The 17,495-nt window shown below is 38.4% G+C and overlaps 1 protein-coding gene across 2 annotated transcripts in view; it reads right to left on the reverse strand.

The window, feature by feature from the left end:
- FAT3 (FAT atypical cadherin 3) overlaps positions 1-17,495 on the reverse strand; it is a 338,378-nt gene that overhangs the window by 33,309 nt on the left and 287,574 nt on the right. For both annotated transcript variants that reach the window (XM_085308761.1, XM_085308760.1), the window contains exons 15-20: positions 17,197-17,334; positions 14,353-14,496; positions 13,088-13,285; positions 9,784-10,582; positions 1,668-1,802; positions 596-753 (exon numbers count right to left, since the gene is read on the reverse strand). In XM_085308761.1, coding sequence (XP_085164887.1) covers positions 596-753; positions 1,668-1,802; positions 9,784-10,582; positions 13,088-13,285; positions 14,353-14,496; positions 17,197-17,334 — 1,572 coding nt within the window. The remainder of the gene's footprint in view (positions 1-595; positions 754-1,667; positions 1,803-9,783; positions 10,583-13,087; positions 13,286-14,352; positions 14,497-17,196; positions 17,335-17,495) is intronic.

Raw genomic sequence — 17,495 nt, forward strand, 5'->3', positions numbered from 1 at the left:
TTGGTCCCTTTCCATTCAGCAGRTATTTGCCATTTCACTGAAAACTAATAAACAACTAAAATGCACAGAGAGCTTATCAATCCAATATATCTCTCTACATACCCTGTGCYCCTCTCGAAAAATAATCCTGATTCATGGAGTGAAGAAATCCTCATATTCAGTAGGAGACACATTCTAAGCAGTTAGTTTATGGAATTTACAGTAGTGAAGGCATATTCTCTAATCACAGGATGRACACAGGGGAAGAAGAGCTATTTCAGCATGTGTGATTTTGACTCCGCAATCATATAAATGGCCAAATCTTGCATCCTGTGTAGATTGGCTCTTGCATGCAGACACACATACTGTTCCTGTAATGAACAGCACCCAGTGGAGCATTTTCCAAGTAGACTACTACTAACAAGCTGCTTTTTTGATTATTGTTGTTGTTGCCATTGTCAAAACTGCTGTTTTTCCCTATTACCATGAAACAGATCAGACTTCATCTTCAAAATCTACAGTTGAAATGAGAACAACATTCTCCAAATCATTCCCCAAAACACAAAACATATAATCAAGAAAAATAACTGTGGAAAAGATAAGTTATTTAAATTACCTTCAGAATTATACAGGGATTTGCTCTGGTGTACATTATGATCCCATTGCTTTGCAGGGTCCGTAGACGTAGAGCCAGCTTGAATTCCTCTTTCTTGCTGTTTTCAGAAACTCGGTATTTAATATAACTGTTCCCAGCAAAGCTAAGGGAAGTGTGGCCTGAAATAACCATGTTGAAAACACACATTCTTTTACTGATACATTAAATAATTCTACAACTGTCAAATTAACTAAATAATTTATAGAACTAATGAGAATGTTTAGGAAGGAACTTACAAATAAAACTCAACTTCGATGGTGAAGAAAGCTTGGACCTACTGCAAACACACATTCCATTTTCAAGGAAAATTATTTCTGAAGGGATGAGGGAAAGATCTATTTCTTCATACCTCTATAAGAAAGAGGGATTTCTCCAAGTATTCAGCATTCATAAAGTTATCTCTCCCTGGAGGCACCTATCTCTCCTCACTGATAACAAAAGGAGTCAAAGATGACCGTGCCTGTACCTCAGGCAGCTGAATTAGGGGTATTGGCAGATGCCAATCAAATGCTTCCAAGAGTGTGGAAATACCACGTGCCCTCCATCAAACAGTCCAGAATTCACTGAAGTCAATGGAAAGGCTCCGCTCCCCTGGGCTCTTTGTATCATAGGGTATAACACAGCTGAAGAGATCTAACAAATGTCCTGAAACCTTCTTTTCAGGATGGTGTAGTGTTTTCATTAATAAAGTTTGAAATTTTGGTAATCTCAGTCATAAGTACAGGACTTAATTAGAGCTTTGTCCATGGTAGGAAAACATCTGGCAGAGCAGCCTCTAGGAAAAGTCCTGTTTTCTCAACAACTTGTTTTACCGATTTGGGATTCCCAGTGGAAACTACATCAGGTCTTCCTACGGTGCAATAGCTATAAAGCCAATTCTTTTACAAGGCTCATAAATGGATGCCCTGAGTGCCAGTGCTGAGAAGTGTTAAGCACTTCCGTTGACTTCAGTGGCAACTCTACCTGCAAATGGACAATGGCAGCACTTTGTCGCTCAAGTATATCCCCTTTTACTCTACTGTGTGCTGTGCACCTGAGCATTCGCCAAGCTTTCCTGGTGGGCACTGGCAGATGAAAGGTCTCCGGTTAGCTTCATAGCCCACACACTGCATATCCCCTGGACACGGCTTCTCCAGACAAGGATCATTAGATCCAGGACACAGCCCTCCTGCAATAAATTAAAAAAACTATCAGAGGCACAACATAAAAAAAATCATTATTTTTAGCAACTCAGTGATGAAAGGATCACTTATTGATCTCACACTTAAATACAAGCCAAACATGGCTTAAGAATAATACAAATAATTAAAATCTTCAGGTAGGAGACGCCCTTCAGACAAGTACTTAGCAAAACAATTATGGTTCTTCTCCAAAGGCTGTATGATATAAAACAACTATTTTGATCAATAATTGGTTTATAATTAGTATTGTGACCATCAGGCCAGTGATTTACTCACAAATCCTTGGGTGCAGAGAATTTAGGGATACAAGAAAACAAATGTCTTGGAGCTACACACTTCCCTTTACCCCAGTACACCCATGTGAAGTGACTTTAGGGAGACAACAGAGCTCCTTAGGAGACAAAATGTGGAATGGTCATTCCCAGGCTGCAGACTGAAAGAGGACTTTTCATCCTCTTAACGCACAGGACATGCTGCCAGGCTGATCAAAAGGCAGAGGCAAACTTGCCCAGTCTCCATGGTCCTCCTGACTCTTCACAGATCTCACACCCTCTTGTGCACCTTGCTGAGACTGCAAAAAGTGCATCCTCCCTTTTTCTGAATGTTACTACAGAAGTTCCATTGCATCTGGACCTCCATATGCCCAGGCAAGAATTTGCTTTGGACACTAAGAACTCAAAGTGAAGAACCTTTTAAAATAAAAAGTTGTCTAGATTTCTTGGCATTACCTAATTAAAAAAAGAAGTAGCTTAGTTTAAATAGCTAGTTACAATTTATGGTTATAAATTAGGCAAAATATTACCTCCTTTTCTATTTAGAAGAGAGCATAATTTGGATGAAATTACTTGAAATGCTACTAGCTGTTCTTTCTTGAAGACTTTTTACTAGTATGGAGCCTAATCTTGGCCAGGAATAGATGAATTTGAAATGTCTAACTTCCTAAAAGAAGTGATCTAAAGTGACAGATGAATACCATCGTTTGAAAGTTACTTAAAATATTTTTGTATGATGCATCTACTTCAATGTACTTCAAAACTTCCTAAATTCTTAACACTTAACAAATCCTGGGGTTTGGATAAAGATTTCTATTTAACATTTTAAATTCCTCTAAATAAATCTGTGTAGATTACCCTATTCTTAAAAGACATACAAACGTTGTCTACAATAATGCAAAAGACAATACAACTATTAATGCTCAATATATCAATTCTTAGCTATTTCCACAACGGCTAGCTTCTTATGGGTTACCATAGAGAACTTATAAAGTACATGCAGGGTCAGGTTCTGCTTCTGGGTATCTATGTAAGACATCTATGCAAGTACATGCCTGTAAATGCAGAAAAAAGGCATTCCCACTCTTGTTGTTGATTTGCAACCACAGTTTGAACATAGGGAGAGTCAGTTGCTGAGAACAAACAGGCTTATCTTTCTTTGCTCATCAGATTTGTTTATTTAAAGCCATACAGGCAAGTGATGATTTTAATGTTAAGTAGTCAGTACCTCCGTACCTGTCAGTTTTTGAATACTGAGTGTTCTTGTTTGTGGCAGAGCATTAATGTCAGTCAAACATTTTATTTACTGAGGACATGTATTTCATTTACAATTTATAAAGAAAGAAATCAATCTATAATAGAGGATATCTCCTAAAGTAATGGAAGAAAGAGTCTTACTGCTCTTACACATTAGTACAAGCCAAGTATGGCTCAGATTAAGTGTAACTGGAATTACCTGGCATTGTAAGTGTTTTGTGAAAAAAAAAATTACTACTGTAGGTTTTGAAGTGGGCATAGGCTGACTCCAAATATGGCAAGGACTGTAAATGTCTTGCTTGATGTACAGCACAGTCAATTTAATCTTGAAAGTCCTCCCCTCCTTTGTCAAACATTTGTTTGAGAGGTCTGTGCAGTAAATGATTTACAGTACTGCCTGTAGCACTGTTAGAAAATGATGCATAGTAATCTTTATTAATCAGTTTACCAGGTTACATTAACAGGAATGGCAGCAACAGTATACAGTTATATTTTAAGTTCCATAGAATCAAGAAACAAATGTCATTTAATAAGGTTTTGCACTACAGAACTATCTTCTATAGAAATCTAAGATCTACAGAATTTAACTGAGAATGTGATTCTTTCTATAGCTGCTTTTTAAAATGATTTTCCAGAATTCAATAGCATGTAACAAATATTAATTATATTAGTAGGTTTAACTTTATCAGGTGGTTAAATAGTCTATAGGCTGGCTTGTGATCTCCTCCTTGGCTCTGCAGGCTATTTTAACTCATCTTTTTTGTGGTGAGTATACTGCATACCACTGCATACACAGTATATCTCTTCTCTGAATATGCTTAAGCCCTATGTAAGGTTGTAATTCAAGTGAGCCTCTCCGTAGCTGACAGACAAGCCATTTGGATTTTTGCAAATTTTCACAACCCCTAACCTACGATTGTATCTTTGACATTAAGCAATAAAGCAGTAGCTTACTTTGTTATCAATCTCTGCCAGTTTTTTAGCTGATCCAGACTCACACTGGTATCTCAGAGTCATTAATCCACAGTCAAAAAATACATGGAAAGCATCAAGTGTATTTAGTATAATTGTGAAGATATACTAAAGAACCGCTTACCTTGGCAGGCCAAGAACAGTTCTTTTAGGTAAACTACAAGAAAAACCAACTTTTTATTTATCCCACTGCAGATGTATTTCATAGCTATCACAAAGTTTTAAAAATATTCAGACTTGGGAGAAGAAATGCTTTATGCCTGTCTGCATGGTTGCAAGTATATTAGCTACAAATCTGCATTATTGCATTGCCTTAGCTAACACACATTTTGAGGCTGATTTCACAACTGTGCTGTGCAAAATTGTGAAATCATTCAAAGTTACATTGTCCACATCAAAGATTTACGGCTTGAGTTTAAATAAAATTATTTTAATGCTGCATTTCCACTCGAAAGAACAGCCTATTTACCATTTAATAGGAGATTCAAGACATAGATTTGGATTAATCTCTTTTTCCTGTAGACAAGTCCAGAAAATCCATAGTATTCCCATGAAACTCACATTAGTATTAATAAAGCTGTTCTACACAAGCTATCACATAGACACGCGGGGCTAGTGTCAACCAGTACATGATGGGAAAAGATAGAATATGCCCACTTCATTTTGACTGATCATCTTCAATTTAATGTTCTGAAAGAAAGTACAATGTCCCCACTAGTATACTAAGGAAGAAAACACTCTCCCCTTACTACATGAGACGTTTCCTTAGATGTATAGGAATTAAGTAAGGATCACTTTTAAGAACATAAACCTAATTTGAAAATTGAATAGTTCAATAATTGTAACTTGAGCTTTGGGAAATTTGGTGTGTTTCAGTCAGCCTATTCTCCTGATTCCATATGAAGATCAAAAAACAGTCTATTTCTCTTGGTTGCAGAGAAAAGTTTTTAAGGCGACTTGTGAAGGTCAGAGCTCCAGAAAGCAAATAAAGCAAAACTCTGAACTGCTATTTTTAAAACAACCTAAGATCATTTTTGAAGGGAGGAAATAGCCAATTCATGATACTTGAACGCTTGTCATATTCAAATACTGCCATTTGTTTTTATTTTTGGAGTGTGGTAACTAGATATTGTAAGCAGCAATTACATCATATGAGCACAAATACTTCAAAACTGATTCTCCACAAGTCTACCAGGAGTTAAGGTTAGCTCAAGGGGCCCTCAAACACATTATGGTGCACTGTTTGGACATGCTTTTCAGTATGTCCTAATGAACCAGTTTCTGCCCAATTTTAGAACTGGCTGAGACATCTGACCTATCCCATCCTTTCCTTGATCAAACTTCCCTTCAATCTCCCTACATGATAGAGAACAGATTCCACTCTTCCCAATTTTCCAGTCACACCCCCACTTCAAATTTCAGCTCTCCCAGCTCTTATACGAGGTAGTGTATTCTCTCTGTGGGCCTTAAAAAGGGAGGAAAATCTCTCCTCATACATCTCAAAAGTGCAAAGTTATAAGGGCGACAGCCAAATCTATCAAACCTATCAGATTTACCTGTAGTTCTTTGTTTCTAAGCACAGTCAGAGCATCTTTTTCTTTAGTTTTCCTGGCTATTTCTCCCTGGAAGCATACTTTTGCATAATTATGTATGTGCTTCTTGCGGATGGGAAGAGCTGTGGGAGTTGATGATCCTAGTATTAGCACTCAAGTTCTACAGATATGAATTTAGGTTCCCCACACCAAAACCTGAAAAATACTTGGGACTCCTTAAGAGGTACTGTGTCCTCTGAAAAACTGAGGATACAGACCAACTCTTAAAATGTGGTCCTATATTAAAAACAGATCTTATAATGCCTCACAGTCTAAGACTTTTTTTGTTGTAACATTCACAAAATGCTAGAATAAGAGACTTCATAAAGTCTAAATTCCCTGGTTTCACAAGAAAGTGGTCCAAGACTGCTGTTCACTACGTTAAATAATGTGGATGTGAGTGTCTGCATTTTTACAGAACACTTTTGGGTGTATTAGAAAAAAATCTTTCAAACTACTAAGCCAGAATCATATTAAACACTGGAAATGGATTTCATCTCATCTAACTTTAGGGCATGATTCATCTGACTGATTTTAGACATCCAGGGAGAAGTGTATCACATCATTAAAAATACCTCATTCTTTCCACTGTCTGGAAACAGGGCCTGAAGTGACCATCTCAGATAAAGATATATACTTGCATTTATCAAGATGAATCCTATCCAGTCCCATCCCATAAACATATTAATGTTATCTTGCTTTTGTAAGATTACAATAAAGACTTTATAGCAAAGTAGTCCCAACAAAACTAATCTGCTTCTTCCCTGTTTCTTTGTCTTAAAGTGTAAAATGGTTACTTTACAACATTAAAAAAATAAAAATTGAAATATATTTTTGCTTCAGAAATATGAGAATGTCATGAGAACTATTTATAGGAATATACTTATTCTAGTCCTCCTGCCTCCATTTCCCACAAGCACTGACAGATGTTTGCATACCTTATGTCATACGATGGGAGATCGGCAATTGCAAAGCTCCTATATCCACGCTGGAAAAAGCCCCAGTTTGTTATAATACTTTTCATATAAACATAAGCAAAAGAGCCAGAAATATGAGGAGACAGTCTGTTATTGGAAAACAATTTAGTTAAATTTTATTGATTTTAAAGGCTTAGATTGATGCATCTGAACTTTCGAACTTATCCCTCCCGAACTGTGCTGCTGATCTTCGGAGCTTCACATATTCCCTGCCTTACAGTCTCTCTGTATTTTCACATTCGATAACTCCGTTTGTTCACAAAGGTAATCTAGGTAAGTTATGCACAGCTGGCATGCATAAATTGTGCATATCTGTGACATCTGCCAGTGGGAAAAACATGCCAAGTATGATACATATTTCAGGAATGAGTGAATTAGTTCAAACTCAAGTTTTCTGGGTCATAATTGAATCAGATCAGTGAAAACATATGCAGTGTTTTAATAGGTTTTTCATATTTCAAGCTATCAGTATTTACTGGACTGAAACTACGCTAAGAACACAAGCAGTATAATACTTTTATTTTATTGATTATATCTTGCTAATGTTGTCCTTCCAAAGGAGCCAAGAGAAATCTATTATAGTATTTTCTGCTCTTTTTCCTGATTAGCTGTATTTATGTGCATGTATGAGAACTACTGGTTAAAGGAAGTATTCAGATTTTTCTCTTTTATTGGACCTAGTCCTTAGCATTCATGAAAGCAGAGCTATTCATAGGTTCTCTGATCAGCACCTCCTCAGAAGTCTGTGTCGTATTCCATGTGATAAAATCTAGTGTGTATTTGTGTAGAATATTTCTTGTGGCTCCTTTAACATTAGAAGAGGCTGCAGCCTCTAACTAATGTGGAGAAAGGCTCTTCTACCAAGATCTCCTACTTCTGTGCCTATAGACACCAAGACTGTCATCTAGATAGCTAACTATATTTTTTAAATCAGGAACTCTGGTCACATTTTTGTTACAGGCTGGATGGTGGGCTAGAAATGCAAAAAAACCCACCCAAGGCTTTTGGGCAGTGCTCTGCCTAATTTTCAGATTCTTGTGAAACAGCCACGGAAAATCAGCACAAAGCTGCTCAAACTGCAGCTGCGGGAACCCTTTAAATGCTCCAGCTGACCAAGGCAGTGCCTATTGCAGCTGCTCTCATACAGTAATCTTCAAGGCCATGATAAATAGTCCAGGGGCAGTCCATGATAAATAGACCACAGGCAGCCTGCAAAACACCACTGCCTTTGGAGCAACCTGTAATCTGTTCTGAGGATTGACTGTGGCATGACAGAAAAATTTGGAAATCACAGCCCTAACTAAATTTTTATGTTCCCAGGGCAAACTTGCTGGGCAAGGAAGAAAAAGGAGAGATCTGCTAGATCAGAAATGTACACCTATTCCAAAGTCCCTTTTGGATCTGAGCTAAAAGAACATGAGAACCACTTCCTATTAGTATCTGAAGGGAATATAAACCATTATTGATTTTAAAAAGCTGTATAACTAGGAGTAGTGAAATAAAATTAAAAACAGCACAAATTTTGGCTGGAAAACAATTTTTGACAGAGAGGACTAGCATCTCCACAGAGATAAGGATTTGCAATTTCTTGGTATGTAAATGAGACAAAGCTATAACTTAAAGAATATACAAAGCGTTTCACGGGCAATGATCCTGTACAGGCTTCAGGACTCAGCTGGAGGATATTGCAGCATTGCTCCTTTAAAACTTGTGAAAAGCCCTTTTGATTTCAGAGCCTTTCATGTGCAACGAAATGCCAACTATTGTTATATTATAACGTAATCTTTTACAACCTTTTAACACTATTATTTAAAAATTGGTCAGATACTTAATGTACATTAAAGAGCACAGTAAGTCAGATATAGAATCCTTATATTTTCACAAAACCTTTAAAGTTTCACAGAAACTTTAAGGTATTATTATTCATATGCAGCAGGATACAATTTCTGGTTAAGTTTTATGCATTAGGGACTCTTTTCATTCTTGCTAAAAGATATGAAGTCCTGATGACTGCTAAAGGAGCAAAGGTTGCTAACTGAGAGGCATGATTATTGAGATCCTGTGCGTGTGTTTGTGTGTGTGTGTGTATACACGTGTGCTTAAGTTGAAGGAGATTTAGATGTACTGATTTTACAGCAGTTTCTTTCTCCGCACAGAAATGAAGTGCAAGGAGGAGCTTGGCAAACAAAAGAAACAGAACTATTATTATAACCGCCTGAGGTTTTATAGTCAAAGTACAGAATCATAAGGAAGATTAGCTCCCTAGTGTATCTGTCATATATGCTCATGTGAAATCTCTGCAAAAATGTGGAGCAGCCTGAAACCAAGCCAAAACCCCACACTGTTGCCTACTATAGCATTAAAGGTCAAGAATGGTCCTCGCTCTTAATTACTTAATAAAATACTTCATTGTTTTCCATTCCTTTCTAGACTGGAAAAAAAAAAAAAAAGGGGGCCTTTTCTCCTGTACTGCTTAGGTAATAAGTCCTCCTCCTTGCAAACTGCTGGCACATCACTAAAGACCAGGTCGCTCTGCTATGGCCGCACTTCAGGTTTATTCTAGTATTGGCGGAGAGCGAGTGGGAAACATTCTTCCCTCTCCTCTGCCGCCTTCTCCTCTTACTTTCCCTCCCCTGGAAAGCTTGTTGACGGCTCTCATCACGGAGCCTCCAGGAAAGCAGTCTTTGTCATAAAAGGCCAAAGTTCATCAACTTCCATTTACATCAGTAAACATGAACAATTCTTCCTGAGCCTGAGAAATCAATTCCCACAATACATCAGCCAATCGTGCTTTAACTCGCTGAATTGAAATGCCCCTTCTAATCTGCATCAGAGGAATAAAAACGATCCTATCGCATAATGTGGAAAGATGGGAGGTGAAGAGGGAGCAGTACTCACCATTGCACATGCAGCGCACATTCCTGTAAAAGCGGGGACACACAAAACTAATTCGTGCTGTGCTATAGGTCATCAGAGAATGTGAATCGATAGACAGACTTTGCTCACAGTGTTGTTCCTGACAATYCAGTCCAGAACAATTCTTCTCCAAGATAGCAGAAATACGAATCACATTTTCCAAATGTCTCCTTGCATTGGTAAGCTTCTGAATCAAATAGGCAGGCTTATAAAAACCACCGTTGTGCATCTGAACTGCAAACAGCATGTCAAGCTGATTGCTGCCTGCCACGGGCTGAATACTGATGATATGTAAGCTGTCTTGCTTTTGGGAGAGCACTGCGTTTCGTAAGGTTCGCCTAAACCCGTGCATGTGAAGGCCCACAAAATCTTCTGGGGAAACGTTGTCAAAACGGATGGTGACTGTGTTTTGCAGCATTTCTTGTATCAGTTGTTCAACATGGACCACAACATCTATGGGTACTTGGAATCGGCCATCACTGACAGAGACATTCAGGATGTACTTGCCATTATCCAGCCCTCCAAGGGCGATGATCTTCCCATCATGGCTGTTAACCTTGAATAGACTTTTCTGATCTGATTTTAGTGTGTATGTGAGCACATCATAAACATCCTGATCTGTAGCATGAATTTTCCCAATGACTCCGCCTGGAAAATCATCTTCCATGGTCACAATGAAAATCTCGAGTGGAATGGCAGTTGGTTTGTGAATGCTCTCTTCAATAACCCTCACCTGAATGTAGGTGTGGGAAACCTGCTGAGGCTTCCCGGAGTCCTTTGCCTAATGTAATTTGTAAGAAAAAAAAAAACATATCAAAGACCAAAATAAACACACACATACAACACAGGCAACAATCACAATTCACTGCTATATATATTTTCATAGCATCTGTAGTTCTGAAAACATCTCAAAAGAACTTCCCAAATGCACTTGCTAAATACATATGTAAGGAAATGTTTCAGCAATCTCTAGCAGTGAAACTTATGAACTCTTTAGAGAAGTAAAGATACATTATCCAAGTGGCTTGCAGAGAGAAATGTGTCAGTAGAATATGTCATTAYTTAAAATGAAACGCTCCCAGGATCCCACAGCCATCACCTGTCCTCTTTGCAACAGAGCCATTTGAAGGCGGCATACCATACTCTGCAACCAGAGTCTGCGCTCAGCTCCACTCCAGGCAAGAGACTGAAGCCGAGTGAAACACCAGTAGTATTTCTGCAGTGCTTGGTGTGCTCCAGAGTGTTTCAAACTCTGTTTAGCTTATGTGAATGTGAGGGAGTTCAGAGTTTTTCCAACGTAYGCTGTACTACTTAACCTGAAGTAGTGAAGAAACATGCTTGAAATAAATAAAATTTATCATCCTCCAAAAATGAAATAGGGTGCCTGTGCTATTGSTAACAATAAAATATGAGAGCAGCACTGCACTTGGACAGATGACTATGACCCAGAGCACATATGATAGTATCATTTGCACTTTTTTTTATAGAAAGTRAAAGAGCAAGTATAACAAAAAACCCAAGGCCATCTTGACAGAATGGAGTGCAAAGCTGAATCARTGTCCTCTTCCTGCATTAAGAAAAATGTTTCACTGAAGTCACTATTAAGATATATTAGTCCGTGTATTTTTTTGCTCTAGTGATGAACAGATGACTRAAAATATACTGGGTACAAACTCCAAGATCTCTATCAGATATTTGGACACAGAAAGGAAAATTTACAAGCTGAAGAAATGAATGCAGAACCATGATATCAATTAGGTACATCACTACAAAAGGATTAGTAAGGTTTCAGGGGGCTCCGAAGATTTTTCCTCCTCATTCCTAACAGAACTGGATGGGGGAACTTTAGACAGATTTTATGCATGTGTGGACACACACACATAACATGCACAGAGATTATATCTCATCTTATTTTAAATTTAAATTTTACTTTTTAAGAACCATAACACAGAGAAGGAGCCTGACAGTGGAAAGGATGGAGAAAAATGTTGGTGCTCATGACTGGACAGAAACATTGGCATTGTGCCAATAATGGCAAATTATTAAAAATATTTTCACCACAGAAATCCCTAAATAAAATAATATTAGGAGGAATTAGACCTTCACAATCCAATAGCAGAGTTTTCTAAAGATTTTAGTTCATCTTACAGATTATGGTTTGCCTTATATTTCATTTATATGACATACTTAATCTATATAGCTAGAAGTTGCTGCTGAAATTTAATTCATGTGCCCAATTTTGGCYACACTGGAGATTTGCTCAGCAAATTGTCCTGAAAATTGGATATCTTAGCATGAAAGCATGATGAGCATGAAAGGTGAGGTTCTTTATTTTCCTACTAAGGCTCAAAGAAAATTGGTTACAGGAATATTAAATAGCAAACTGCAAAAATATTACTTTGATTTGAACTGTTAGCTAGCATCAGAGCTTATAATTTTTAAATTGGAACTAACTTAGGATATTACTGCTACAAATACTAYTAAATGTGCTTGAAAAGGAGTAGTCAGGCTATATTTAGAGAAATTAACTACCATCAAGAAAGTGGAGGAAGCCTGCATTCTGGAATTAGATTACGGGACCATGTCCCTTTTCAATGAACAGTTGTAGTTCATTCCTTAGACTTGTGTATTTACTGAACTCTACTATTTTTTCTCTGGAAAAGTTGAGAAATGTGGACAAATTACTTTTTGATTTACAGTTCTTTATAATCAAAATTACTCTGGTTACAAAGTTCCTCAACAGTGACTCTAGAACTAAGTTTGAGCCGGATTTCTATTACACGTTCTATTTTCATATTCTTTTAAAAGCTAAGTTGACCTTGAAAATGTGACTTCATGAATTCTTGATAGGCTTCCAAAAATTTATGATTAAATTTATGACTTAAAAGCAGAAATAATTTTACTTCCTAGAACAATATTTTGCTGTCACTCATTTTGTGGTGCATTTATATGTATATAATGCATTTTTGCTTATTTTCCTCTCTTAGCTATAGAAAAAAAGATGAAAATCTTAAATCATAACAGCCGCTGCTCAGGAAATCCATTTCATGGAGAGAAAATTGGAAAGGTGGCTGRCTACCTGTTTATATTTGTTTGAAATTGGGTTTAAGGACATCAAAGGAAGCATACTATACTGTGCACTWCTAAACTATAATGCATGACATTTACTCACAGAATAAAGTCAATTAAAACCAAGCCACACAGAGAACATACACATGACCTACCACTACATGGGTTCTCTTTGTTTCTGTGTATGTGCAAAAAAAAAAATAAAATAAAGCCATACCTGCACACAAAGCACATATTCAGTTGCAACCATGTGCTTGAAGATGACTGCAGATCTCAAGATGCCATGAGGGTCCAGTGAAAACTCCTCTTCTTCATTGCCAGTTAGGATGGTGAAGGTAAAAGGGGGGCCATTGTGAAAAGAGTCTTTGTCTGTCACTACCAGCTGCAAAATGCTTGTGCCCACTGGTTTATTTTCCTTTACACATGTACACAGTGTAGAAAGAGAAGGATTAAAATAACACATCTCATCACAATGATMAAACACCAAGTTTCTCTATTGAGAATATTTGAATAAATGCTGCTTGTCCAAGATGGCACTGTACTGTGGCATTTATTGTGAACTGCTTGCAGTCCTACTGCCTGAAAGGGAAGGTGGAGGTACCCACAGCATCTCCTGTGAGTGACAGGCTCTGCACACTGCTGGATCTAATTAGGACAGACTAAACGATAAGCCTTGCATCCTAAGCAAGGTCTAAGGCACCCTCCCACAGTTCCCAGGGAGACTGTGCTTGGCAAATGCCCTTGGCATCCCAAGGAAATCATGGCACGGCCCTGCACGCCTCCCTGCTGACACAAGCCTGCACCCCCTTGGTGCAAAGGCAACAGAAACAGGCCAACGTAAGACCAACTCAGCCAGTCTCCACTTCCCCACAGAACTCAGAACACCCCAGATCCCACAACTCCAGCACTGACTTTATTAACATAATTAATAAAGACTGCAAAAGTCACTCAGTTATGGTGAGACAGACCTACCTTCGAGTTTTTCACAGCTGCTTGTCTGAAAAACAGAAACTCTACCCAGAGGATGGAAAAGGGAATTTCAAGAGCTGTATTCACTCTCCTCCTTTATCCTTTGCATTGCATTACTCCTGAGCTGGAAGGACCTGAGACCCCATTTATCATTTCAGCTAATTCTTTGTCTGCGGAAGGGTGATCAGTTCCCTCTCAYGAGGGACATGAGGTATGGCAGCAGAGGCTGCTGCAGAGTGGCAAGAATGGGGAAAGGGCAGAATTTTTGAGGCCAGAGTATATTTTCTGGCGTAACAGGGATGAAGAGTAAAATGTGAGACAGAAGCTGAGATTAAGGAACCTCAGTAAACAGAAACTTATCAAAGAGTTAAGAAAGAGAGGTTTAGCCTCTTCTTTAAATAAGATCATTTGATACATCTCTGGAAGATAAATCATCAAAAGCTACTTAAGCAAAGCCAAATGCTTTCATATTTTAAAGGCCAGAGAATTTTTTGATGTGCAGGATAAACTTACTTGAATTACAGCTGTATAGTTAGCAGGAGTAAATACAGGGCTATTATCATTCACATCAGAAATGTCTACGTTGACCGTTACAGACGATGACAAAGGAGGGATGCCGCTGTCTCTTGCCTGAATAACTAACGAATAACCAGATATCTGCAAAAAGGTGAGAACATTAAATCAATGTGAAAGCAGTCCTAAATTTTAATATATATTCTCACATCCAACAAACCACCTACCATTTTCTAAGGAAAACTGTCTGGCCCCATTACCTTCCCTACCCTTTGTATAGCATTATTCTGTTTATTGCCATACTATTTCCCAAACTCTGTTTTATAAGACTACCAACAAACCCAACTCCTTCACTGTATTAAAATAACCATATCAGATACATACCTGAAACAAAGAAATAGCCGCCACCCTTCTTCCCCCCCTCCAAAAAAAAGGGGGGGGGGAACAGGAAACCAAGGGACCAAACTAAGCCATTTCTGTTTTAGCTAGTATTTTCAGCTTTCCTAGGTGACAGCTGGAATATGCAACCTGATTCTACTTATCTTATGGTTGGTTTCCAAGATAATATATAAATGACTTATTAGAGTAAGCCTCAATTTGACACACTATTTCTAACATGGTGATAGAGAATCAAGATAAAGCTTACAGGCAGGTGGCTTAAATATACTGGAAAACATTTGGGATTACTAGGGATAACACAGTCTCTGTAGCAACAGGATATTATCCTCCACTTAGCAGAAGATAAGGCCTACTTGTTAGGAACAGGCAAAAACTGCTCATCATTAAGTGGGCAACTCAGTGCAGTTCCACTTGCTAGCACCCATGGGGAATTTCACCTTCTATATCCACATGTCCATGTGAGTGAGATATGAGCCCATGTGACAATTCAGAAAATCTGTCTATGCACAGCTTATGGATGACAGTCTGATTTTATGAACTGCATCCTTATGTTGGCCTCCTTATGTCTTACGACTGTCTTTTACTGTATATTGCTTCATGCTCCCAAAGGAGTGCTGCTGACATATCTGCTCATGAATCCTTCTTAGTAGGAGAGAACAAAAGATTAACGCATTCTAGATAAAAAAACCACTCTACTCCAACCTCTTGGAGTGGGGGGGGGGGCTGGAAAAGGGAAACACAACGTCCCCACAGAGGAGAACAAAGTAGTGCTAAAAACACTTGGTAGGGGTGGTGAGGAAATCCAAACAGATACAGAAATAAAAGACATTTGGATAGCAGGGAAGAATACAGGCTAAGCTTACAAACAAGAGGGCTCTCTGGGGTGTGAGACCAAGCTAAGAGAAAATGGAACAAGTTTTTGTGAGGGTTGTGGGGAGGAGAAAGACTCTGATTTGGTGAGGATGTAATAGCAGTAGGGAGAAGAATAATCCTGGGCTACTGAAAGGAGTCATTTAAGTTTTATTTTTTTTCCTTTAGGGTTTTATATTTCTTATGCTAGCTAAACTCRAGATTGACAGTTGTGGGGGCTTTTTTCAAATTTTGTGTGTGTTTGCTTTCATTTGCACATACCGCAGAAAAGTACATGGCAGTACTCAGGATTTCCCAGAATTAGAGCTCTGGAAATGAGTTTTCCTAAACAATTGACGAAACCTGCGAGTCAGCAATGCCTTTGGCAAGCTACAGCAGATGGGGCATCATGTCTTATTTTCCCCAGAGGAGCCAGAGGCACCTGAGTCCTGGAAATGTGCCAAGGAGGCAAAGAAAAAGACAATATTACAGTCTATTTTAACCAAGGGAAACTTAGGAGCACGCAGATSTAAGAGAGTTGGTCTTAAACACAAACACAAGCTCGGTAGAGGTGAACGTGTATGTGTCTGTATACATAYATACATGCATATACTTCACAGCTGTGACAAAGGCAGAAATTAAATAAATGCAAATTAGGAATTTAAGGCTATGCATTTAAGAATAATATCTCATAGCAAAGAATATGCACAGTCATTGTCATTTCTTTGTCCTCAACAATCTGTAGCAAAGTTATTCTGCAAGGAGAATAGACAATTTAATCCTGCCTTCATGATCATATAGAAAGGATATGTGCCTCTGTTTTAAGTAGTAGCCATGACTTCCGTAGAAAGTTTTTCCAGCTGAGCTCATATTTAAGAGACAGCGATCAGCTTCCCTAGCTTAGTGAATGTATTGTCTGCAGGGATGAGGCATGGATTTCTTTGTGTTGCAAGACTTTTGAAGCCATGGAGCACTTCTCTGTCCTGATAGTGGCACAGGCAACCGTATTTTGTTTTTTCCAAAAGCTGCTAATTGCCATCTATGGCAAAACGGTGATAAATCACTCTGGATGAATAATCTAGTGAGCAAACAAAGCAGCAGAATCTGTTTAATCAAGCACTCTTTCACTTTTGGTACAGCCTGGCCACTTTGTAACATCACCTCCCCAGTGACATGTTTTGCAGAACGCTAATTAACGGCTGAGGTCTCAGCTCTGTGCTTGGTGCCACAATCTGCAGTATATTGTAATCACTCAAGTTGCATACACCACTGCATGTGTATGTTTGCATGCGCAAGAGAGAGGAGGCAGCTCATTAACACAGCAACAGCTGTTGGTATCACCACACGAGAAATCCAAAGCTGTTTTTTTTCCCCAGCCTGATCTCAACTGCTGTGTTGGTGCAGGGTGGGAACTCCAGTAGGGCAGCTGGCTTGCAGATAGGATCAAGGATAGGTTTAGGGTGAGAAGRAAGTGGAAAAACATTGGGAAGATCACTGCAGAGTGAAAAAGCAGCTATTTCACAATTATTAGTAGCAGATTTGAAATCAACAGACATCTGCAACTCATTTTAAGTTAAAAAGTCCCACTTATCTTACCCTTTCTCTGTCCAATTTCTTTTTAACCTTCACAAGTCCCAGAACAGGATCAACTGAAAATTCATTGTCTCGATCACCACTCACTATGGAAAAATGAATCTKGCCATTCAAAGGACTGTCCAGATCTTCTGCTATCAACTTTTTGAGAGAAGAATAAAAATTAGCAAAACAAGTATTATATCATCTGTACGCTACATTAACTGCTCCAAMTCCCCGAAATAGGGCTTCATATTTTGTTAAACTAGTTACATATGAACTGCACACCATTATAGCATCAAGTCAATTAAAGTTTTGTGGGA

Source organism: Rhea americana, unplaced genomic scaffold, assembly GCF_003343005.1.
Source record: "Rhea americana isolate MKP2758 unplaced genomic scaffold, rheAme1 scaffold_280, whole genome shotgun sequence".
Classification (NCBI taxonomy): domain Eukaryota; kingdom Metazoa; phylum Chordata; class Aves; order Rheiformes; family Rheidae; genus Rhea; species Rhea americana.